Here is a 26,152-nt window from a genome sequence, read left to right on the forward strand (position 1 = left end):
ACAAATATGGACTATATGTAGACAAAATATAGAAGTAATTAAAGCGGTTAATGTTTCCATGTTTTGAATTGGAACAGCTGAAATCAATAATATATCAGTATTCCAATATCAACCCGCAGGCCGCATAAGGTATGTATGAGTTACAGTATCTTGCCTGCCAACTCCGTCGAGCTGGATGCATGTTTAAAATGTTATCGGGAGCTTGAGGCTAGTTACGCAGAATAATGTTTCTTTATAGAGTCAATGAAATTAACTCAGTCTTCCAAGCCCACACACACAGGGTTATTAAATAAAGATGAGTAGTGACTCATGAATAGACATGGCCTTCGGGTAGCGGGGAACTTTCTGTTTCATTGTGCGGGCGGACATGTGGAAAACCCGGCAGCAGAACACTTCGCAGTGTGTGTGTGTGTGTGTGTGTGTGTGTGTGTGTGTGTGACTTTGTCTAGCTATACTTATGGGGACTAAACGCATGTTCACACAGTCACCTGCAGGGGACCTCTGACAGTGTGGGGACAAAATAGTAGGTCCCCACAACGGTTAAGGTTAGGCCACAGGACTTAGGTTAGGGTTAGGGTTAGGGTAAACACCACCAGCCTACATAAATAAGACAAAAATCTGAACGTAGATTAGATAGATAGATAGATAGATAGATAGATAGATAGATAGATAGATAGATAGATTATTGTGGATAGAGGAAGCTACTGTAGCTCTGGATGTGGAACACGGCAGAGTTCACCATTACCATAGATTTGAAGCAAATCCCGGGGAAATGCAATACTTTCAATCATGGCTTGAAATACAGTACGTTTTGCCTCCCAGTTCACTGTGGAAAAACCACATAAACTGTTGAGGAAAAACATTTTTTTGCCACCTGTTTTCTCTTAATCCTTAAAGGGTATATTTTAAGATTCTGCCGGGTAACAGGCTGAAATATCGTCCCAAAGGGTTCATGTTTAATGATTTCTTGCACCTACCCATTCACTTACTATACAGGAAAAAAGACCCACCCTAAAAAATGTGAGGGGTCTAACTAGGTTTTTTTTTTTCACGATTCTGAATCCATTGCAAGCATTTGTTTTGCACGAAAAACATTCCTTGGGCTACATGTACAGTATAATGTTTTTGTAAGTTTTCTTAGCCATAAATCATAAATCATAAATCATGCTCCAATTTGCATTTTGGGGATATTTTTCACAATAATAAAACATGATTTAAAGAATGTTGCCAAAAAGCATCGCTGGGCGTTGCAGGGTTAAAGAAACATGTTGGGGGGGATCTTTTTTCCTGTATAGTAAGTGAATGGGACTTAAGTGGATGGGAATAGGCTATATGCATATAAGCCATTTTGTTCTACTTCCGGGTGTCTTTCGACTTCCTTCACAGGTGTTACCGATGATACTAATGAAGGGTCTGTTCCATTCTGCTCAAACAGAGTCAGGGTGCTGCTATTGTGCATGTTGGCTCACTGGAAACACTCTGCTACACCAGTGGGTCTCAAAGTGTTCTTGAGTGGATTCCAAATCTCCCCATACAGGTGTGTAACTCTGAGAGTGTACAAATGGAAGAAAATGGACCTGCAAGGGTCCATTTGATTCCATTTGTTGATTCTATTTGTACAGTTTATGGGGGTCCTTGAAATTAAAGAACCACTGTACAATAAATCAAACAGAGCCTTAATTAGTATCATCAGTAACACCTGTGAAGGAAGTCAAAAGAGACCCGGAAGTAGAACAAAATGGTGTATATGCATAGAGCCTATTAAAAATGAACCCCTTGGGATGTTATTTCAGCTTGGTACCTGGCAGAATCTTAAAATATACCCTTTAAGGATTAAGAAAAAACAGGTGGCGAAAAAAAAAAAAAATCCACAATGTGTGTGTGTGTGTGTGTGTGTGTGTGTGTGTGTGTGTGTGTGTGTGTGTGTGTGTTAAATAATGGCATGGCATACCTTCCCGTGCCATCTCTGCCACCACCAGTGCCACCTGGCAGCTCAGTGTACTTTTGCTTTGTAACGCCTGGGCCAATGACGGAAGAATCCCACTCTGGACAATCTGCACGGCAACACCCTTCTCTGTGGACACACACACACACACACACACACACACACACACACACACACACACACACACACACACACACACACACACACACACACACACACACACACACACACACACAGACAGACATCAAAGGGGGCTTGAGCCCCTGCCCTTTTATCCGTCTGTAAAAAGTGTCCTCTCCAGACCATGAATGCTGTTTTTACTATGGTGAAAGAAATGCAAATGCCCCCTCTTTCCATGCCGGCAGCATTCAAGAAAATTGCCTTGTCTGAACTCTCATGAATGCAGAATGTCATGTTGAAAGAATTGCCCTTTCTGTGTAGAAGTCCATGCCGTTATACCAAATCTATTGTATTGACTTGATTACGCTTAGTTCAGTGAGGTATGCACACACCAAAAATAGCTGACTTCCAAGTTCAACTTGAACTTGGAGGTCTGCTATTTTTGATATTTCCACCAAATTTCCACCAAAAGACCCTTTTAGAGATTTCAGCCCCTGCCTCTCTAACATTCTCTGCACGACCCTGGAGACCCTGCAGAAAAGATAGGCAGGGAGTGGGAGGGAGAGAGAGACTGTGACACACACACACACACACACACACACACATACACTCACACACACACACACACACACACACACACACACACACACACACACACACACACACACACACACACACACACACACACACACACACACACACACACACACACACACACACACACAGATAATGGCTCTTAGTGTTTGATCAATGCAAGACAGACAGAGAGCTCACATGTCTGTGTCTGCAGCCTCTCTGCTGAGATTTCCTTCCACATGTGATCACATGATTTCAGTGGTGGAAAAAGTACTCATTTTCTTTACTTGTTTAAGTAAACTAGACCAGGTCAACCTGGTTGTGCCAGACCCCCTGTCTGTCATCATCATTTATGACATCATGCCTTTTGTAGGCATGTCATCATCATGTCATCATCATATATACCCTTTATATAGAAAACCCGGACCGACAGACATTTGCTTATGTAGGCCCTACCCATTTCATGGGTCTGGCAAATATCAATACTGCAATGTAAAAATACTCTGTTACAAGTAAAAGTAAAAAAGAAAATTGGCATCAAAATGTACCAAAAGTAAAAGTACTCATTAGGCAGAATGTCCTATTTCAAGTGTATAACATAGCAGATCTACAAGCTCAAATCGTGGCGCACTGTGTGCGATTGCCTAGCTGTTGTTTTGTTGTGCTCTAGTGATAAATGTGTTTCTTTTTCAAGAGTTCAAATTCCGTAGTAGGCCTACTTACTTACAAGTCATTGTTCTATTATGGAAATGATCAAAACAATTTGAAAAGAGCATACTGGGGGGCAAGAAAGCTTGTAAATTGTCTATTTTCACTTTGTTGAATACAGTTTATATAGGCTATAGCGTTGATGTTGGGCAGTACGCCTTATTATGTGGGATATGGCTGTATACTGTATGTATCCTTCACTGTGCACCTTACTTACTTACTGTTGTTCTTTATGTACTGTATTGTACTGTACTGTATGTTTTGTATTTTTGTAAGACAAAATTCTCCTTAGGGAGACCAAATAAAGTAACCTTGAACGTTGAACCTTGAATATGTAGCCTACTCACACAGGATAAACAACTGATGACAAATGATAGACAAACCGGGACTGGAACAATATAACATTCTACTGTAGCTGTTAATGGGTATTCTCTTGCAACCCACTTGAAAACATACTTTAACCATTATGTTATGCTTTAACTATTAAATAATAGCAGACATACAAGCTTGTAGATCTGCTATTTTTCATGACAATTTGAGCAAGTCTTTGAATATATTGACCCGATTCTATAAAAGTCTCCTGTTTCTGCAAAACCTATACCGTATGTTTCTATGTCAGTGGGGCTCAAACTTTGTGTTAGTGTTAGTCTATGGCAGGGGTCTTCAATGTTTTCAGGCCAAGGACCCTTTAGTAGAGAGAGAGATGAAGCAGGGACCCCTACAACCTTTTTGTAGATTCCATATAGTTTCATCGTTTGACAGCACGATCAACAGTGTATTTTGGATTCATGTCAATTTGTGTTTTCAGATATTTAACCACTTAAAGTCTTACACCGTCAATACTTAAAATGACTTTTCACTCTGTACTTAGTCTGCTCTTTTTTCCCCTCTACACCAAAGCTCTTTGCCAAAAATAGACGATCTACAAGCTCACAACGCCTCGCAGAGGTCTGCTATTTTTGGCGTTGTGAGCTCGTAGATCTGCTATTTTTGGCTAAAGTTCTCAGAATATGGACTCTGGTGTTCGAATGGTTAATATAAAAAAGGAGAAAAAAAGTATCCCAGAAAGATTTGGAGGACCCCCTGTTGAAGACCCTTGGTCTATGGGACGCTTAAAGGAGGACTTCACCACTTTTCCTGTCTTCATATAATAGGTCCTTAACTAATGTTCATGATAAAATAGCACAATCTTTTTGAGCGGTGCTAACCGCTCCTATAGACCGCTTTTTTACCAAAACTCACAAATGATGATGACATGAGTTCGCTAGACCAATGAAACACTTCGATTCTGTTGATCTGTCCATGATGTCATAGTCACAGAGGCACTCGATTGGTTCACCCTGATTTAGAACGCGTTTAGGCCGCGTAAAATACGTCATAAAAAATTATTGAGCGGTGTTAACCTTGAATTTCAAAATTACATTAGATGAATATCACTTATAAGCGATAAAATAACCACACTTTTAGACAGACTGTGGAAAATCTTACAGGTAATAAATGATAGGCAGCTAATACAAGTTTAAAATACAAATGAACAGACTTTGAAAAACTAAAATATTCATCTTCTGGCCTCTTCTCGCCTCTCTGGAGGTAAATAAGGTCACTTATCATTACACTATGACACTCTTACAAGCTACAATCCGTAGCTTGGTCAACTAACTGATGAGAAATGACAATCAAGACTTATATAGTCTGAGCAGACCTCTAGACTGACATCATACACAACAAAAAGAATATTGCCATGCATGCCTATCAACACTGATTTGCGCAGGAATTAGTTTGCACTGCTCACTTCGCACGGGTGCGATTTTTTCTACTCTGTCTGGGTCTCATAGGAGAGTTGTGGACGGGTCAAATCCATCCACACAGTGACATCATCAATGGGGAATTCAAGCTAATAGAAACTGCAGGCTTTCTATTCCTGAAAAGCTGCGTTGCTAAAGTGGAAGCCATTGTTCTCGCAGTAATAAAAATCGAAATATTTATTTTAAAAAATATTGTTTTAAAAAAATCTGTCAAACGATGATGTCACTGGATCACCAATTATTTCCGGGGTAACAGGAAGGTCACCTGACACGTCGATGACATGATCGGAACAAAAACTGCTTTCTTTCACTTTTTGGGGGAGAAAAAAAGGAAAAAGACTGGGAAAAAAGCACTAGTCTATGAGCAGGCCATCTCCCGCGAGCAAATCGGAGCGACGCTGAGTTGCGATCATTCAAAGGTTAGTGAAAAAATCTCTGATCTGAAGGTGTGGCAGAAAACGATGTTGAAAAATGACAGGGCACACAGTGCATAGCCTAAATGCATTCAATTATCATACCTTTCTTTCTTAGGTTCTATAAATCAAGGCACCTAGGAAAAGTTGCAAAGAAAAACATAGTAGTAAATTTAGCGAAAATATACGAAATGAAACTAAAAATAGAAGTACTGTTCCTACGAAACAGTGAGGGCTCGCTCGTAAAGAAATAATTACAAAAAATAACTAAAATAAAAACGTTTTACTGTCTGCGACGGAATTTGGTAAATAAATAATGAAGATAACATAGTGTCCTTGCCTTTCAGGCGAGCCCAAAATTAATCAAACTAAAAATGTGTATTTCACGTGTCTGTGTAGTCACATTAAAAATGGCTTCCCCAGTTTGAACAACTGCAGCTCTGGTCCAAATGGACTGTAACTCTGAGGGTCATGGGGGTCCTTGAAATTAAAATATTTTGAGAACCAAACGTGCCACTTAGACATTGACATTCAGAAGCTTCCGAGTGTGTGGCTCATTGACTTGAACGCTTGCTAGCTTTCTTCTCATCCAACTTATAACTGCGACCAGAATGATGATGACTACTGACACGGCAGCCGCTATGACACGGTAGAGCCACCGGGTGTCTGGGCTAGGGCTAGGGCTAGGGCTAGGGCTAGGGCTAGGGCTAGGGTTAGGGCTAGGGCTAGGGCTAGGGCAAGGGTTAGGGTTAGGGTTAGGGTTCGAGGTGTTCAGCAGATGGATTTGCGCAGAGGCCACAGAGATCTCATTAGTTCCTGAACACACGTAGACGCCCGCATCCTTTTCCATGTCCAAGTTGTGGACAGTCAGTTTGGTCATGTAAGGAGTGCTCTTGATCCCAAATTTGCATGGAGTAGCGTCTGTGCCGATAGCCGATTGGGTGCCGTTTGCCTCCACTTTAAACCAGGCCCAGTGGGTGATCGGTGGGTATCCATGGCCAACACAGGCCATCAAGGCCCTGTCATTCTCAATGCCATGCTCTGTGTCTTTGGAGGCCTGAACGCGAGGGGCCGCTTTGACTTCAATTGTCTTTGACTTCCCATACCACAACCCGTAGTAGAACCAACATGCATACTTTCCGGGGGAGATGTTATCCCTGTAAAGAGTGGTGTATGGGGTATACCCTATGGAACCACGAATAAGTTTTCCATTGTACCTCCAAAAGGAGAACACGATCTTGTGCAGGGAGTCCTTGAGAGTGAGGTTGCAGCTGAGCACAGCAGAGGTCTGGTTGATCACTTCAGGTGGATCTGCAGTGATGGTTGCATTTTCCTCGGCACTGGCTAGCAAAACCCACAACACGAGGGCAAGGATTTTCCAGAGTGGCTTCATCATCATAATTCAATACTTCTAAAATAGTCAGGTGTTTATATTAAGTCTGTGAACCCACATTAAACACATTAACATATCACAGTATCAGCAAAGCGTATCTTTTATTATACTACATCTGGTGGTGCTTGCTCTCGTCATCCCGGTGAGGTCACCATTCCCAAATATGGAGTTCCGGGTCAGGCGCAGTGGTGTAAACTAACTAAGTTCATTTACTTAAAGGGATATTTCACTTTCAAAAAACCTTTGGTCGTTTTATCGTCTAATCAGGCTTTCATGAGCACCCTGAACAGTATTTAATTTTGCTTCATTCAGTATTTACATATTTTATGTAAATGTTATCAGGTCCTCGAGGCCCAGAGCATGCGAAGGCCTTCCTAAATAAAACAGTTTTTAGGCCTGTTTTAAAAGAGTTCAGAGTCTGTGGTGATCTCAGCTCAATAGGAAGGCTGTTCCACAGACATGGTCCTGCCGAGCCGAAGGCCCGGTCCCCCATGGTGCGTAGATTGGTACTAGGGACTTCGAGGAGGAATCTGTTCGCAGATCTGAGGGTACGGGTCATGACGGGTACGGGTTTGTGAGGTTTTTGGAGGCTGAATTAGTTCCTGTAGGTATGGCGGGGCAAGTCCGTTTATGCAGTTATGGGTGATTATCAGGACCTTGTACTCGATCCTGGCGGAAACGGGGAGCCAGTGCAGCGAAAAGAGGATGGGTGTTATATGATCATGCTTACGGACTCTCATTAGGACCCTGGCAGCGCTATTTTGAATGTACGGCAGCTTCTGAGTACTTTTGTCAGGAGTCCCAATAAAGAGTCCATTGCAGCAGTCAAGTCTGGAGGAGATAAAGGCGTGAACAAGCTTCTCTGCTTCTGACAGGGTTAGAAGGGGGCAGAGTTTGGAGATATGTTTGAGATGATAAAATGCAGTTTTACACAGATGCTTTATGTGATTATTGAATGTCAGTTGTTGATCAAACTTGACACCCAAGTTTGTAACTGAGAGGAGAAGGGGACAACCTGGCCGTCGAAGGTGAGCTGTGATATGGAGGATGATTGGACTTGGTAGGGTGTGCCAATGAGGAGAGCTTCAGTTTCACTGCTGTTTAACTGAAGGAAGTTATTGCTCATCCATGCCTTTATCTCCTCCAGACAGGAAGTGAGACATGTCATGGCTGCATAGGGGCTGGGGGCAGTTTTGATGTACAGCTGCGTGTCATCAGCATAACAGTGAAAGGACATTCCATGTCCGCTGATGACACGACCAAGGGGTAACATATAGAGAATAAAAACGGAGAGGGCCGAAGACCGACCCCTGCGGGACTCCACAGGTGACAAGGAGCGATTTGGACTTAAACCCACCTAGTGAAACATATTCTGTCCTATCAGAAAGGTAGTCTGACAGTCCAATGGTGGTGTGTAGACGCCCTAGGAGTATTGAATGATCCACTGTGTCAAACGCAGTGGTTAGGTCCAGGAGGATGAGGAGTGATGGTGATCCATCATCGGCTGTCATCAGTAGGTCGTTTGTCACCTTCAACAGAGCAGTTTCTGTGCTGTGGGCGGAACGAAAGCCAGATTGAAAAGCCTCAAAAAGGTTGTTGCTATTGAGATGGTCTTGAAGCAACCACCTTCTCTAACACCTTGGAGAGGAAGGCAAGGTTGGAGATAGGCCTATAATTGGCTAAGACCTCCGGGTCCAGGGTGGGCTTCTTGAGAAGGGGACAAATAACAGCAACCTTGAGCACAGGTGGGACATGACCAGTTTGAAGGGACAGGTTGACAGTTTGTGTAATAAGGGGACTGAGGATGGGGATGTGGGATTTAAGCAGAGCAGTGGGAATGTAACCTGACTCCGCCCGATGGTGGCAGTAGTGCGTATACTGCATATACCGCCCTACTTTTACCATCTGGAATTGCTCGGGCAGACCCGATGTTAGGGGCGGGTCATTTTTTCAAATTCTTTAGCAGGTGATTGGATGGGGCCGTCTATCTATCAAAGTCTGAGAGTGCCAACTCCAACCACTCATATTGGCCTGTCTGCATGACGTTACACCCAGAATCCGCCTCCTGGGTTTCCACGTGGTCTGCAGTCAGACTCTAGTGGCTCAGAGCCGCTCAGAGCCCGCCCGTAGCTGCCGCTGATTCGTGGCTTCAGAAGATGGTCTACGGTGGAGAAGAAATGTTTAACATTGCCAGGGTTCCTATTTATTAGATGTGAGTAAAATTGTGACTGAGCATTTTTAAGGGACTGTGCATAATAAGCCTTTTGATGTTCATGGAACATCTGTGAGCCCAGAGTGCATGAAGCGTCGTTCCAGGACACGCCCAGCTTGTTTCATCTTCCGCAGTTCCTCTGTAAACCAAGGGGCGGAGCGTGACAATCTGACCTCACGGGTCTTGACAGGTGCATGGAGGTCAAAGACACTGCTCAAGGATGCGTTGTAATGCTCCACAATGTCATCCATTGATGCAGAGGCCGGGAAGGAGATGTTCTGAAGGTCCGTCGTCATGGTGGCTGGGTCAATGCTTTTCCAGTTTCTGAAAACCATTTGACGCTTAGGTCTAGTGGGGGGCAGCTTAAATGTTAGGGCCATTGAGACCACCTGGTCAGACACAACCAGACTGTAGACTTGAAGCTTTTCAATGGGGGCAAAGTCAGTGATAACCAAGTCAAGGGTGTGCCCCTTGATGTGAGTGGGAACCTCAACATGCTGCTGCAGGCCAAGACACTCAAGCATACTTAGGAACTCTATTGCAGAGCGACAGGAGGGATTGTCCACATGAATATTAATATCACCAATAATCATTGTTCTGAATGACATGGTGCAGAGTGAGGTGAGTAAGCACGGCCTGCTCACATAGGGGGAGGAGGGCCTGTTAACATTTACACCTAAATATTAAGGCTGGGATGCGATTAAAAAAACAAATCAAATTAATTACAGGCTTTGTAATTAATTAATCGCAATTAATCGCATTTTAATCGCATATTAATATTTGACCTCAGAAGCATTTTTGAGCCGTGAAAACCGCTCCTATATTTCACTTTTTAGTGTATTTAGCTAAAACATATTAGCACGGGACGATTCTTTCATTCAACGTTGATTGGCTAGTTGATTAATTAAACATTAGAATTGACCAATCAGAAACCGTTCTACTCATGACGACATGTGTTAGCCAAACAGAATAGACCAATCAAATGCTGTGTTGTTCATGTCAATTTAGATCTGTCTTGGCCAATTACATCTGTCTTAGCCATTACACTTGCAGATTTTGGCCGCTGTTTCAAATCTTGAGTGGTGTTAAATCGGTGCCGGTGTAAAGTTAAAGAAAGGTCCAGGAGTTTCTCCTGCATATGGGCTCCATATCCTCGGTAAAGCTTATTCATGACAATTTAGACATGTTAGCCAAACAGAATAGACCAATCAAATGCTGTGTTTTCATGTCAATTTAGATCTGTCTTGGCCAATCAAAATCTTGCCGTTTGTTTGTTATGCGTAATGGCCAGGCTGTTTTTCTGAACCTTAAACAGGCACAGATCTAACACCAACCAGCATTCAAGACAGCGACCACACTACATTACACTTGCAGGTTATGGCCGCTGTTTTGAATCCTGAATGGTGTTAAATCTGTGTTGGTTTAAAGCTCAAGAAAGGTCCAGGATATAGTCTAGTAGCCAGAAAGTGAACCCGGACATTTTGAGTACCCTAAAGTTTTATGTTAGAAATGTTGAGTATGGGTCCCCAGCAGTTAAAAACTGCCGGATGCTAACTTGCATTTGTTGGGCAATTTTCATAATTAGCATAATTAGATTAAATTAGCATAATCACCTATAATAATAAAAAATATGTCAAAAACTGATTGGCCGATTTGAACAATATTGGAGTGGTTTTGGGGGTTATTGAGGATGCTGAATCCATTTCTGACATTTTCTAAATTCAAAATGGCCGTTTTAAACCGGAAATGGCCATATACCAACTTAAATTGGGATGATTTTGATACTTTTTTGTAGATTTTCCAAATGATGAAGTGACTATTTTTGATAGGCTATTGTGGCAGTCATTGTTCTAATAATTTGTGTGGATTGTCTATATTTTGCTTTTGAAATGCAGATAATCTATAAGCATATAAATAACCACATGTATAATTTAATTCATAATCAAAATCAACAAAAACGAAAATACAAAATGAAACTAAAAATAGAAGTACTGTTCCTACGAAACAGTGAGGGCTCGCTCGTAAAGAAATAATTACAAAAAATAACTAAAATAAAAACGTTTTACTGTCTGCGACGGAATTTGGTAAATAAATAATGAAGATAACATAGTGTCCTTGCCTTTCAGGCGAGGCCAAAATTAATCAAACTAAAAATGTGTATTTCACGTGTCTGTGTACAGTCACATTAAAAATGGCTTCCCCAGTTTGAACAACTGCAGCTCTGGTCCAAATGGACTGTAACTCTGAGGGTCATGGGGGTCCTTGAAATTAAAATATTTTGAGAACCAAACGTGCCATTGACATTCAGAAGCTTCCGAGTGTGTGGCTCAGAAGCTTCCGAGTGTGTGGCTCATTGTCTTGAACGCTTGCTAGCTTTCTTCGCATCCAACTTATAACTGCGACCAGAATGATGATGACTACTGACACGGCAGCCGCTATGACACGGTAGAGCCACCGGGTGTCTGGGTTAGGGCTAGGGCTAGGGCTAGGGCTAGGGCTAGGGCTAGGGCTAGGGCTAGGGCTAGGGCTAGGGCAAGGGTTAGGGTTAGGGTTAGGGTTCGAGTGGTTCAGCAGATGGATTTGCGCAGAGGCCACAGAGATCTCATTGGTTCCTGAACACACGTAGACGCCCGCATCCTTTTCCATGTCCAAGTTGTGGACAGTCAGTTTGGTCATGTAAGGAGTGCTCTTGATCCCAAATTTGCATGGAGTAGCGCCTGTGCCGATAGCCGATTGGGTGCCGTTTGCCTCCACTTTAAACCAGGCCCAGTGGGTGATCGGTGGGTATCCATGGCCAACACAGGCCATCAAGGCCCTGTCATTCTCAATGCCATGCTCTGTGTCTTTGGAGGCCTGAACGCGAGGGGCCGCTTTGACTTCAATTGTCTTTGACTTCCCATACCACAACCCGTAGTAGAACCAACATGCATACTTTCCGGGGGAGATGTTATCCCTGTAAAGAGTGGTGTATGGGGTATACCCTATGGAACCACGAATAAGTTTTCCATTGTACCTCCAAAAGGAGAACACGATCTTGTGCAGGGAGTCCTTGAGAGTGAGGTTGCAGCTGAGCACAGCAGAGGTCTGGTTGATCACTTCAGGTGGATCTGCAGTGATGGTTGCATTTTCCTCGGCACTGGCTAGCAAAACCCACAACACGAGGGCAAGGATTGTCCAGAGTGGCTTCATCATCATAATTCAATACTTCTAAAATAGTCAGGTGTTTATATTAAGTCTGTGAACTCACATTAAACACATTAACATATCACAGTATCAGCAAAGTGTATCTTTTATTATACTACATCTGGTGGTGCTTGCTCTCGTCATCCCGGTGAGGTCACCATTCCCAAATATGGAGTTCCGGGTCAGGCGCAGTGGTGTAAACTAACTAAGTTAACTCTCCTACTGCCAGATTATTTATTTATTTATTGGGTCTGGTGCCATCAAAAAGCGGCTTACCTTTGCGACGTTATAGTAGATAGACAGACATTTATTTATGTATTTTTTATTTATTTTTTGATTGTGCAATAGTGCACTTTGGTCTGCCAGGCAGCAGAGGGCGGCGTCATGCGAGAATGAATGTGAATTTGCCTGTTATGTGTTGCCGTACATTCAGACCAGTCACTGGCCACAGAGCCTTACAGCCAGAGGAAATCAACAAGGAAGTGAATTGGTCTCCGTTGATGTTAACGCATAATGGATTTTTTACACCATCACCGCGGAAAATGTGTTTACAGTACACGGCGGCGCGACCCCTCATCAGCTTCAACAAGGTAAACGAACGAACGAACGAACGCGAACGAGCGCCGTATTGACGCGGAGGTCTCTTGAGAATTGGGGCGAACAGGAACGTCCAAAGCAGTATAAGAGTTAATTTACTTAAAGGGATATTTCACTTTCAAAAGAACTTTTGGTCATTTTATCGTCTAATCGGGCTTTTATGAACACCCTGAACAGTTTTTAATTTGCTTCATTCAGTATTTAGATATTTGATGTAAAATGTTACCAGGCCCTCCAGGCCCAGGGCCCCTCCCCATACACACCCTCTGTAACTTCAATGTTAACCATGATAGATTCATTAACAGCCAATGAGGCTAGCAGGGCACACCTCATGGCGTGCTCTGCTGGCGCATAAGTAGGCCATGTATGGCCTACTTTAGCACAAGGTGCAAGTTGGCACCTCGACAGAGTGCAGTTCTAGTTTGTTTATTACTTGAATACCTTTTACTTCTACTCCACTACATCACAGAGGCAAATATGTATTTTTGACAAAAAACAATGTTGGTGGTCAATGACTTAATACAGGGGTCTTCAGCATTTTCAGGCCAAGGGCCCCTTAGTTGAGAGAGAGATGAAGCAGGGACCCCCACAACCTTATCATAGATTCCTTATAGTTTCATTGTTTGACAGCACAATCGTCAGTGTTTTTTTGGATTCATGTCAATTTGTGTTTTCAGATATTTAACAATATTCAATACTTAATGAACTTGACCTTTCACTCTGTACTTAGTGTGCTCTTTTTTCCCCTCAACACCAAACCTCTTTGCCTGAAAATAGCCGATCTACAAGCTCACAACGCCTAGCTTGTAGATCGGCTATTTTTGGCTAAAGTTCTCCGATATGGACACTAGGGTTCAAGTGGTTAATATGAAAAAGAAGAAAAAAGTTGCAGTTACTCTGGGGACGCCCTAGGGGTCCCGGACCCCCTGACTTAACCCATTCTATGCCACCTTTTCACCACTAGAGGGCGCCCAGTGGCCATAGAAAACACCCATCCACAAGCGCTGTAACAGCACAAGCCCTGCGCAGCCATTACAAGCCTGAACACTTTCCTTTGTGTCATCAACAGGGACAGGATGAAGTTAGCTTGAAGTTAGCAATTGGCTACCAAGCATTTTAGAAGCCCTATTTTCTGCGATTTAGCCATGATTAAACCTTGCACACCTCATGGATATGCATGGAATAGAGAAAATGAGCTCTAAAGATCCTGGATTGCATTGGAGTGGATGGTAAATATCGGCGGCGCGACGCTCTCGCGGGCCGTGTAAACAGATGACGGCGGGCGGCCCGGCTCGAAAAAAAAATATATATACAATTTTTTTTTTTTTTTTAAAGCCCAACTAGTTCGGGATAGGCACCCAGGACGGTCCAAATCATCCCGAACTAGTTCGGGATAGGCACTAAAGCAGTTAATATGATAAAAAATTATGCAAAAAGGTAACACATGAAGTGCAGCGCAAGTTTATGCAGGGCATGGGAGTCAAGTCGCCGCCCGGTCGGTGTGTCAGTTGTCAGTCAGCTCTGTTTTCATTCTCTCTCTCATATCAGCTGGTCATTACGTCACACTGTCATAGTCCAACCAAAGCGCTCACTCAGTAAGGAGGCCCCTTTAAATACGGCCCGCTTTCTCTACCTATGCTTGGCTTCTGAAGCTCAGAACCATTCGCTGCTAGCTGCTGCTCTCCTCCACCCCAGCCTACACCTTGCACCATCAGTTAGTCAAACTCATTCTTGTGACTGTCTGATTTAGTAAGGGGAACGTAAGAAAATCTGCGAAGTAAATCGTTACCAAGAAATGTCTTCACCAATGTGTTTCTAGAGTTGTGTAATAGTATGTACTAAAAGGTTGAAATTCAACTCCCGGGGGAAACCTCATAAAAAAACTGATTTGTGTTTGTGTCCTATTAACTTTACTATACAGGAAAAAAAACAAAAAATAAATATGCTTTAAGTAGCATGTGAGGGGTCAAACTAGGGGTTTTTCATGATACTGAATCCATTGCAAGCATTTGTTTTGCATGAAAAACATTCTGTGGGCTACAAATGGCCCCTACAAAACGGTGAAAAGCGATGATTCATCACTAAACCATCGTTTTGTGGGTCCGTTTTTAGCCCACGGAATGTTTTTCATGCAAAACAAATGCTTGCAATGGATTCAGCATCATGAAAAAACCCTAGTTTGACCCCTCACATTCTACTTAAAGCATATTTATTTTTTGTATTTCTGGGTAATGGGACACAAACACAAATCAGTTTTTTTATGAGGTTTCCCCCGGGAGTTGAATTTCAACCTTTTAGTACATATTATTACACACCTTTAGAAACACATTGGTGAAGACATTTCTTGGTAACGATTTACTTCACAGATTGGTCAAATATCTTATAAAATCCCCTTACTAATTAAGTTGTCTGCCTGATAAGTTCATGTCACGTATTAGGAAGCTCATTCTGTTGTCTTAATGTCATATCATGTATTGTTCTGTTCTGCTAATTGTCTCCCCATGGGGGGGGGGGGGGGGGGGGGGGTATTGTTTGCGTTCCTTGATTTTGCTTAGCATGCTCAGAAAAGCCCGCACAAAATTCAGGGAGCATCTCCGAACGCGGAGCCCTTCAAACGCCAAGTTTAACTGTATCCCATTCATGCAATAAATGGTTAAATATTCTTGCCAAGTCTATCTGTTCATTATGTAATAAATTGTTATATTCTTGACGTGAATGTTCCTGCCTAAATTGTGGTTAGGGTGGTTGTGTGGTTGTGTGGTTGTGTGTGTGTGTGTGTGTGTGTGTGTGTGTGTGTGTGTGTGTGTGTGTGTGTGTGTGTGTGTGCACTCACTCTTGTCCAGCAGTGTGTTCAGCAGGGTGTCTATGTGAGGCTTCAGCTCTTCCTCCAGCAGCTCTGTGCTCACACTGATGGCCTGCAGGGCTGCACTCAGAGAGTCTGACACACGCACGCGCACACACGCACGCACACACACACACACACACACACACACACACACACACACACACACACACGCACACACACACACACACACACACACACACACACACACACACACACACACACACACACACACAGTAAATACCGTACACATGCACTAGCGAAATATGAACAATATGAACATTTCATACCAGTAAGACTCCCCACTCGGGGGATAAGCAACCGTCAGGTCGCATACACAAACTTTCGAAGGCAATGGTAGCCAGTCAGGAGGGAATATGGGAAATGGGACAGATCCATGTTGATGACATGACTTTAGAGATACTGTGTGCCGCTTTGCGTGATTTTAGGGCAAGGTCTGTAGGAGCAGTGTCCAAAAATGTGTTTTGCAAGAATCTGCCTCATGGTGGCGCTAGAAGAGGGCCATGAAGGGAATGAGGTTGTGGTTTGGCAGCCAGGGAGTGTGTGTGCAAAGTTTGGCATGGATAGGGGCAACAGTGGCGGAGATATGAGTAGGGCAAAAGTGTGACGTGACGGACAGACTGACGGACGAACGGACAGACTGACAGACGGACAGCTGGTGGAGGTTTTTGATAGTAACTGCGACCTGACGGTCGCAATCATGATTATAGTGACCAAAGAAATCGCGATAATCAAAATATCCCCAACATCAGACTGGACGTGGACACTGCCGCAGTACAGTCCTTTATGAGCCGCATTCGGACGCAGAAGCAGTCCCCTGGTCAAAAAATGTACTATTCTGTCCATAACGGCACATAACTCGCCCCCGAGTCGGCTCATCCGCCGTTCGCACCGGTCGTCATAGCGACTCGCTCGCTACCGCTCCCTCTGCGGGGGCTCCTCGGCGGTATCGAGGATAGTGGCGCGATCAGGAGCGTCGGGTGGCTGGTAAACCCTACATAGTGGTTTCGAATATCAACTAGGGGAATGACTTTTTTTTTTTCTTAGACCACTGGGCATACCTGAAGCGTCCCATACTTGAAGCAGTAGGCATAGCCGTGGCGTCCCCTACTTGAAGCATTAGGGTACTTGACAGGGCTTCAGGTATCTGACACCTGAGAATGTCTTATCCGAGTGCCGCGCTGCGAGCTTGTAGATCTGCCATTTTTGAAAAACCGCGAACATATGTGCAAGTCTTTGAATGTTTCAAATCCTTCTAGGTTTTTAGAAAAACGTATGTTTCTATGTCGGTGGTGCTCAAACATTTTCTCGTGAAGGACCCCCAAAATGATATGTATTTGGCCACGGACCCCCATCTCAAAATATTTAGTTCCAGGGATCCCCCCAGAGGCAAAATTTGAGTTACAAATGTTCGCTTAAAAAATACCATTCATAACCCAGCACATTCAGTAACAAATCAAAAGTCTACTCCTACATTACTGTACTAATTGAGTTCAGCTGCTGGTCATAACAGTATATACTGTAAATGTATGAACGCTGAGCGTCTGTAATTGGAGTGACAGCAACAGTACTACAGTGAAGCTGATATAGTCCCTGCCAGGGCTCCTGAATGCCACTGCACTCATGTGTTCATGGCTAAAATCGATGTTTGGTGCATTGCATCGAAGCAAAAGCAAAGTGCCTGCTGGGCTGAGAAGGGTATTTGTTTGTTTATTTGCGCATGTATTTGTTTGTTAGGTTCCCCATTACTGTAGGCCTATTCCATAAAGCAGGGGTCGGAAACCTTGTTTTCTTAATAGTCAGTCAGTGTGCCATCTCAACATTATTAAGCGTAATGAGGGTAATTTTGAGTATGATTATGATTTTATTGAGTATTTTATTGTGTAAATGTACCAGAAACCTGGTCTTATCTTTTTTACTTCCTTCCTTGTAGATCTGCTATTTTTGAAAAGTTGTGAGAATGTGTGCAAATCTTTGATTATTTGTTTATTTTTTAAGCGAACATTTGTAAATTTTGCTTCTGGGGGGGGGGGGGGGGGGTCCCTGGAACTAAGTGGCCAAATATATATCATTTTGGGGGTCCTTCACATGAAAATGTTTGAGCCCCACTGACATAGAAACATTGTTTTTTTTTTTTTTTTTAAAAGAAGGATTTGAAATATTCAAAGACTTGCACAAAATAATGTTCACGATTTTTCAAAAATAGCAGATCTACAAGCTCGCAGCGCGGCACTCGGTGCCGCACTGTGAGCTTGTATATCTGCTATTTTTCAATAGTTAAAGTACCCAGGGCCCAGAATTTGGTGTGACACCCCTGTACAGCAGCAGAGTGTGAGTGTTGTTGTTACGGGTATAGGTGCTGTTAGGTCAGCACGCAGGAGAAACACACACCACAGTAAACAGCCAGTCTGAAGGCTGTATGCTGGAGAAATGCTGAAGAGCCGTCAGCAAACAATACTCGCTGTGCTCAAACTGTCACTCTATGTTTACACGGACATGTCTTCTACATGCATGATGTCTGTCTGCCTTATATCTGTTACTATATCTGCTGCTATTTTCACACTGTTACTACTGTACATCTCTTGATATTTTAACATCATTTTTTGATTGATTGATTGATTGATTGATTGATTGATTGATTGATTTCTTTCTTTATTAGTCTAACACAGTGGTTCTCAAACATTTTGTGCTTCAGTACCCGCTTCTCCTGATTGCTGAATCCAAGTACCCCCTTTAATCAGAAAGAAGAAGAAAAAACTTGAAAAAAAAAAAAAAAAAAACTGGGTGCTCGGAAGAATGAAGAAAAAAGTGGTGAAGGTGCTCTTTGGTGGGGAACTGAATGGTCAAATGAAAAAAAGAAAACCAAGGCACTCTTCTAAATGTTAAAAAGCCTTTAACACATGGGCTGCTCAGGTTTATAACATTTCTAGCTGTTGCTGCTGCCGCCGTTCACTCACGCTTTATTTTGAAGAGCCTCGGGGACTTATTTCATTTGTGGTCCTGTGTACAGTAATCAATTCATCAAGAGTGTATAGAATATGAACACATTAATGCATGCCATTAATACAATAAAAATACAGTTTACATCTGCTGCCAATGTCTTGACTGACTGTAGTGTAGGACCAAACCAGACGATTTTACGGGGATCGTGTTAGTGTTGTCGCATGAAACAACAAGAACATTTCAGCAGTACGTGTGTGTGTGTGTGTGTGTGTGTGTGTGTGTGTGTGTGTGTGTGTGTGTGTGTGTGTGTGTGTGTGTGTGTGTGTGCGTGTGTATGTGTGAGACATCTGGAGGCGTGTCACCATCATGACATCGCCATGGCGACGTTCAATTGGGCCACATGGCTGCCTGCATGACGCTGTGATGTTGTGACGCTCACAGCATACTGTCTGTCTGTCTGTCTGTCTGTCTGTCTGTCACAATTATTACATAATTGTCTAATCGCAATTATTTTACATAATCACAATTATTTTGTCATAATCGTCATAATCGTGAATGTTGAAAAATGTTCATACTTTTTCAAACATTTTCAGAAATCGTCCCTGTCCGACACGTTGTGAGCTTGTAGATCGGCTATTTCCACTATCAATGTTATTTTTTAAGTAGAAAGTTGTTAAATATGTCAGTAATTTATTTGTGTATTTAGGTTATGTGGCATATCTACCATGTGCAACTTCAAAGCCTAAAAGCAGAAATGTAATTAAAACACAATTAAATCGTTAATCGCAATTATTTGAGTGAAAATTAATCATCATGTAAAATGTCATATCGTGACAGCCCTATTTGTCTTGTCTGATTCTGTCTGTCTGTCTGTCTGTTTCTGTCTGTCTGTCTGACAATCAATCAATCAATCAATCAATCAATCAATCAATCAATCAATCAATCGATCAATCTTTATTCGCCACATCAAATTACGGGTAATAATAATAATCTATCTATAAATGCGACAAATCTCTGTCTGTCTGTTTGTTTGTTTGTTTGTTTGTTTGTAATCCGCGTATCTCGAGAACCGTTCGTCCCACCGGCTTCAGATTCGGCACGCGCGTTCCCCGCCGCCGCGCGGAGTGCAGTGCCGGGCCTCGACCCGACCCGACTCGCGGTTTTCCGAAACCGGCGCGAAACGTTTGGAATCTCCTTATGCGGAGCTGATTGTTGACATCAGGCTGTTCCGGAGGAAATCGGCGCAAGCACTGAGTCATTGTGACATCACTTCATAAAAGGCTCTGACATCACGTACGCCACATGAGTCAACACAAAACCTCTGTGAATGTGTATGTATGTATGTAATCCGCGTATCTCGAGAACCCTTCTTCCCACCGGCACGCGCGTTCTCCAGATATGGGCATAAAGTCTGACATCAGAGTTTTCCGCAACCGGTACTGTGTGTGCAGAGATCTTCATATATGGGCATAAGTGGACAAAGACAAACAGATGGTCAAAACGGGTCCTATGACAACAGGTATATTGGGGTTTGCATTAAAGGGTGGGTCTGCATAGATCTCCATATATGGGCATAAAATGGATGCAGACAGACAAATACAGATATCTCCATATATGGGCATAAATGGACACTTGCAAACAGATTTTCAAAGATCTCCATATATGGGCATAAAGTGGACGCAGACAGACAGATACAGATATCTCCATATATGGGCATAAATGGACACAGGCAAACAGATGGTCAAAACGGGTCCTATGACAACAGGTATAATGGGGTTTGCATTAAAGGGTGGGGCATTCATGGGGTTTGCATTAAAGGGTGGGGCATTCATTCCCTATTTCAAATTCGGCACGTGCGTTCCCCACCGCAGCAGGTAGTGCAGTGCTCGGCCTCGACCCGACCCGATACACGATTTTCTGGAACCAGCACGAAAGGTTCGGATTCTGATGTCTGACATCAGGATTTTCCGGAACTGGCACTGTGTCTGCATAGATCTCCATATATGGGCATAAAATGGATGCAGACAGACAAATACAGATATCTCCATATATGGGCATAAATGGACACAGGCAAACAGATGGTCAAAGATCTCCATATATGGGCATAAAGTGGACGCAGACAGACAGATACAGATATCTCCATATATGGACATAAATGGACACAGGCAAACAGATGGTCAAAACGGGTCCTATGACAACAGGTATAATGGGGTTTGCATTAAGTTTGTCTCCTCCTCCATCTGTTTGTCTGTGTCCCTTTATTCCCATTATGGAGATCTCTGTATCTGTCTGTGCCTCCGACTGTGTTGCAGACACAGTGCCGGTTCCCCCTTTAATGCAAACCCCATTATACCTGTTGTCATAGGACCCGTTTTGACCATCTGTTTGAAAAAGCGACAGAAATCTCATATATGGGCATAAAATGGACGCAGATAAACAGATATCTCCATATATGGCATATATGGGCATACAATGGATGCAGAATCACAAAGATCTCCATATACGGGCATAAAAGGGACACAGACAGACAGATACAGAGATCTCCATATATGGGCATAAAATGGACGCAGATAGACAGATCTCCATATATGGGCATATATGGGCATAAAATGGACCCAGAACTATAACTGCAGTGATCTCCATATATGGACATAAAATGGACACCGACAGACAGACAGATACAGATATCTCCATATATGGGCATAAATGGACACAGGCAGACAAATGGTCAAAACGGGTCCTATGAAAACAGGTATAATGGGGTTTGCATTAAAGGGCGGGGCATTCATTCCCTATTTACATTGTTCCGAGTTGGCCAGGTCGCCGACTAGACGCAGCTTCTAGTAATAATAATAATACATTTTATTTATAACGCATTTTATATTTGAAACAAATCTCAAAGTGCTACATTGAAATATATTAAAGCCCAATATGGATGAAATTCATATAGCCCAATATGGATGAAATTCTTGTTAGAGCAGACCTTTCATTGCAGTGGGAAAAAAAAGATAGAGCAAGAGCATAAGGGGATAGATGAGTGGGGTAGAGACACATATGATAAGTGCATAATAATACATTAAGGATATATCTAAAGTGCACATTAATAAAATACATGTATGTGTGTAAAAAAAGACCATTAAAAACAGTTCAATCAGTCTGTGACTGGCCGACAAAAATGGCGATCTGCCGCAAGATCTGGCTGCTCGCCGAGGTTTAGCTCGTTGTGTGTGAAAAGCACTGCGAGAAGATGGCCGCGATTATAGCACTCCTGATTTTTTCCCGAGCGTTTCTAGACATCTAGTAATTGATATTTGGAGCTCTGTCTCAAACTGGACATACAGTATGAAAGAGGTTGCGCACCCTGAGAAGATCCGTGTTAAATGATTAGAACATAATGTAGGGGTAACTAAGGTATAACTGTGTTGTTTCTCTCTAATGAAAACATATTTGATATCACCTCCAACAAGTGCGACCTGATATAAATAACAAGGTGCAAGTTTGCATCTCGACGGAGTGCCAACTTACCCACATACATAAAAAACAGACACCCTACTTGTGCGCTCTGCTGGTCGCACAAGTAGGGTGATGCACCCTACAAGTGGGACCTGATCAAGTATAACTTTATTTTCAAGCTGCCCAATAATGGACACAGATATTCTCTCAAGTTGTCCTTGTGAGATTCAGTATTTTAGGGGGAAGGATTTACATATTGATGTGCTGTAATATTACATAAATGTAAGGTTCTGTAGAGAATGTAATTCAGGGGTGCACTGTACCAAACAATGTTTGACAGACAGACAGAAAGTGACAGACTTACAGAGAGACAATAGTTTACACGCACGCACGCACGCACGCACGCACGCACGCACACACACATACACACACACACACACACACACAGGCAGAACAGCAGAGCGTACAGTATAATCACATCAGCTAATCCCTGGTAAGCAGAATGAAAATAGCAGACTGCAGGCTGATACACACCTTAATCTCATTATTTTACCACTCTTCTCACTGTGCGTGCGTGCATGTGCATGTGCATGTGCACGTGCATGTGCATGTGCATGTGCACGTGCATGTGCATGTGCACGTGTGTGCGTGTGTGTGTGCGTATGTGTGTGCGTGTCCATTCATAAATACATAATTTTATATAATCTGACGAACGCAGATACTTTTCCAGATTTTCAAGCAGGCCCTGATGCGAAAAAGGGTTTTCGGAACCCTTTTTTTAAGCACACCTTTTTTTATTTCCATCTGTCTCTCCTTCTCTTCTCTTCTCCAAGTGAGAACCGAGTTGCAGGGACGTGCAGAGAATGTTAGAGAGGCAGGGGCTGACATTTCTAAAAGGGCCTTTTGGTGAAAATATCGAAAATAGCAGACCTCCAAGCTAAAAACGCGTTGTGAGCTTGGAGGTCGGCTATTTTCAATCATTCTTTCAACATGAGAAGCTGCATTAAAGTTCAGGAGAGTTTGGACGAGGTAATTTTCCTGAATGCTGCCTTCATGTATGGCATGGAAAGAGGGCATTTGCAATTCTTTCACCATAGTAAAAAACTGCATGCATGGTCTGGAGAGGGCGCTCTTTACAGACGGATAAAAGGGCAGGGGCTCAAGCCCCCTTTGATGTCTATGTGTGCACATGCCTGCCGAGTTGAGACACAATCAGTCACGACACACAAGGATTACAGCTTCATTATGCACCTTCCTTCACCCCCCCCCCTCTCTCTCTCTCTCTCTCTCTGTGTCAATCTCACTCTCTCTTCCTTTCTTGTGCCATCTGTCCTTGAATATCTGCTTGGCTGTATAAAGCACAAGAAAGACCACTGCCTAACACATTAATAAGACTATCTATCCACCTGCCTATCGATATCTGTCCATCCGTCCGCCCGTCTGTCCGTCCGTCTGTTCGTCAGTCCGTCCGCCCACCCAGCCACCCACCCACCCATTGTATCTGGTTCTTCTCTTCACTGGCCAACATAGTCCAGCCCTCTGTAAGCTGAAGAGTAGTCAGTGCACCTAACCTATAGATCAGGGGTTCTCAAACTTATTTTCTAGCACCCATATTATGAGGGATTTTATTTGGCGACCCCATCATATATGGAGATCCCTGCGATGCCGGGGGAACCAAATCATATTATGCCCATATATGGAGATCCCTGATGTCATCAATGTTAAGCCATGCTTGGTTTGATCTTTTATTGTGCTCTGACATCACTGTGATGTAAGGGGAACCACATCACGGGAACCAAATCCCTTTTATGACCATATATGGAGATCCCTGATGTCATCAATATTAAGCCCATATCTGTGAATGCCAATATACATGTCAGTCTAACCTATAGACTATACCGTTGCTAACCTATAGACTATACCGTTGTTTTGGGTTGAGATTTGCACATTTCCAGGGGCAATCTGCCCAGATCATGCATGTCACACATGTCTTCTTCTTCTTTTTTTTTGCTCTCAAAAAGCGCCTGCAATGTAGTGCATTTGAAACTACATAGCAGTGCACATCATGGGGTGATCACTGCTTGCCTCCTGTGATTTTTTATTTTTTATTTTTTTGTTTATTTAATTTTTATTTCGTTGCTGAGTGAGGTCAGCAGACAAAGTGACATGAGTGAGATGAAAAAACCTGAGTGAAATGTGCCGATGTCAACCAGAAACATCGGTATATGTCAGTCTAACCCAAGCCCCCAGACACCAGGGGGAGGGCTGAAGACAAACTGACATGGTGGTCGAGGTACTGCAGCTTTTTTACAGATGGGGCCAGAAACATGAACGTGCATCTAGGCTTCTTTGTATTGACTGCGCGTTCATAGCGCAAGTGCTCGTTCATGACTTGGAACCCCAGCGCGTCCAAGAACACAAACTATGACGCAAAACACGTCACTTAGGCCCCACTACGTCACGTTTTACAACCGGAAGAAGGGGTGAAATGTGGCTTCATGTGCTGGGTGAGCAACTCAATGCAAGTGGACGGGCGGGGATATCTGTTGCCCTATCTATTCTTCTTATAGTGTTTCTCAAATGGGGGTACGTGTCCCCAAATAAAAATATAAGTAATCATGATAATATTATTCATAGTTAAAGAATTAAAAACAATTTACTGTTATGTTTAATGATGACACATGGATAAACATTGGTGTAAGCCTGATAGTTTCTAACCCAAATTACTTAGTAGGCCTACCAGGAAAATAAATCTGCTCAGTGCTCAGGAAACACTCTTTGAAACTCTTTCACTCCATCACTCATGCTCTGACATCACTGTGATGTCAGGGAAACCACACTAACAGAATCCCTTTTATGCCCATATATGGAATATGCATATCCCTGAAGTCATCAATATTAAGCCCATATCTGTGAATGCCAATATATAAACATGTCAGTATAACCTATCCACCTCTTTCCGCAGGAATTTACTGGAGAACTTTTTGTACCACACTTCCGGTTAACAGCAGATGCAACCGTTGTGAGCTTGTAGATCACACTCGGCTGCGGCGCCGGAAGCTCCGTGCAACTTCTGCACAATGCACAATGGGATGCTGGAAAGTTGTGGATAGACTATACGTCTAACCTGTGAGGCTGGTTCTACAGACAGGGATCTCCATAGATGGGCATACAGTAAAAGGGATTGTATGTATGATGTCAGACGTCATAGGACGTGCACATAAAGAGTAAGCATGTCTGGGGTCTCACAGCTCACAGACTCCAACTTATGCACCGGATAGCTCAGATTTTTGCCTATGTTAGCTGCTTCCCCTGCCGTTACTGTACTTGCACAATGTAGAGTTGTATGAAGCAACTTTTGTTTCATACAACTCTTTGTGTCTGTAGCCTTTTTCCTCAGCGTTTTGCCATAGCAAAATGTGTGTACGTAGCATCATGTTTGTCTAGTGATTGTCATCATCATATGTCTGTAGCCTTTTTCCTCAGCGTTTTGCCATAGCAGAACGTGTGTGTGTAGCATGGCCTGTACATCCTAGACTCAAATCTGAAGACGTTATGCAAGCACGACCACCGCTCACTTCACATTGGGTGTGATTTTTTTTAGTTTAGACTGATGCCATAGGTTCAGTTTAGTGAGGCAGTACAGTGTAGATAGTGTGCGTGCGTGCGTGCGTGCGTGCGTGCGTGCGTGCATGCGGTGTGTATTAGGTGCTGTGTTGTCAGGTGTTTACAGCAGATTTCGCATGCCTGCAGCGACTGCCCCATTCAGGTTGATTCGTCAAATGCCTTCTAAATCAGTGGTTCTCATGCACACTTTGAAAAATTATTTAAAAAAAAGGTAGATGTATAAAACTCGTGGGCTGTGAGCTTGTACTAACAGCCAACGCTGAAATCTAAAATAACACGGATGCCACCCCGATTTAAACGGGCTAAACCTCCAA

General features: G+C 43.0%; 1 protein-coding gene across 1 annotated transcript in view; it reads right to left on the reverse strand.

The window, feature by feature from the left end:
• LOC308297464 (rap1 GTPase-GDP dissociation stimulator 1-B) overlaps positions 1-26,152 on the reverse strand; it is a gene marked incomplete at both ends in the record, with an annotated part of 57,046 nt that overhangs the window by 24,528 nt on the left and 6,366 nt on the right. The window contains 2 exons of the mRNA XM_080740870.1: positions 1,952-2,074; positions 15,786-15,890. Coding sequence (XP_080596996.1) covers positions 1,952-2,074; positions 15,786-15,890 — 228 coding nt within the window. The remainder of the gene's footprint in view (positions 1-1,951; positions 2,075-15,785; positions 15,891-26,152) is intronic.

The sequence above is a fragment of the Nannobrachium achirus genome (genome assembly GCF_963921795.1).
Source record: "Nannobrachium achirus genome assembly, chromosome: 13".
NCBI lineage: Eukaryota > Metazoa > Chordata > Actinopteri > Myctophiformes > Myctophidae > Nannobrachium > Nannobrachium achirus.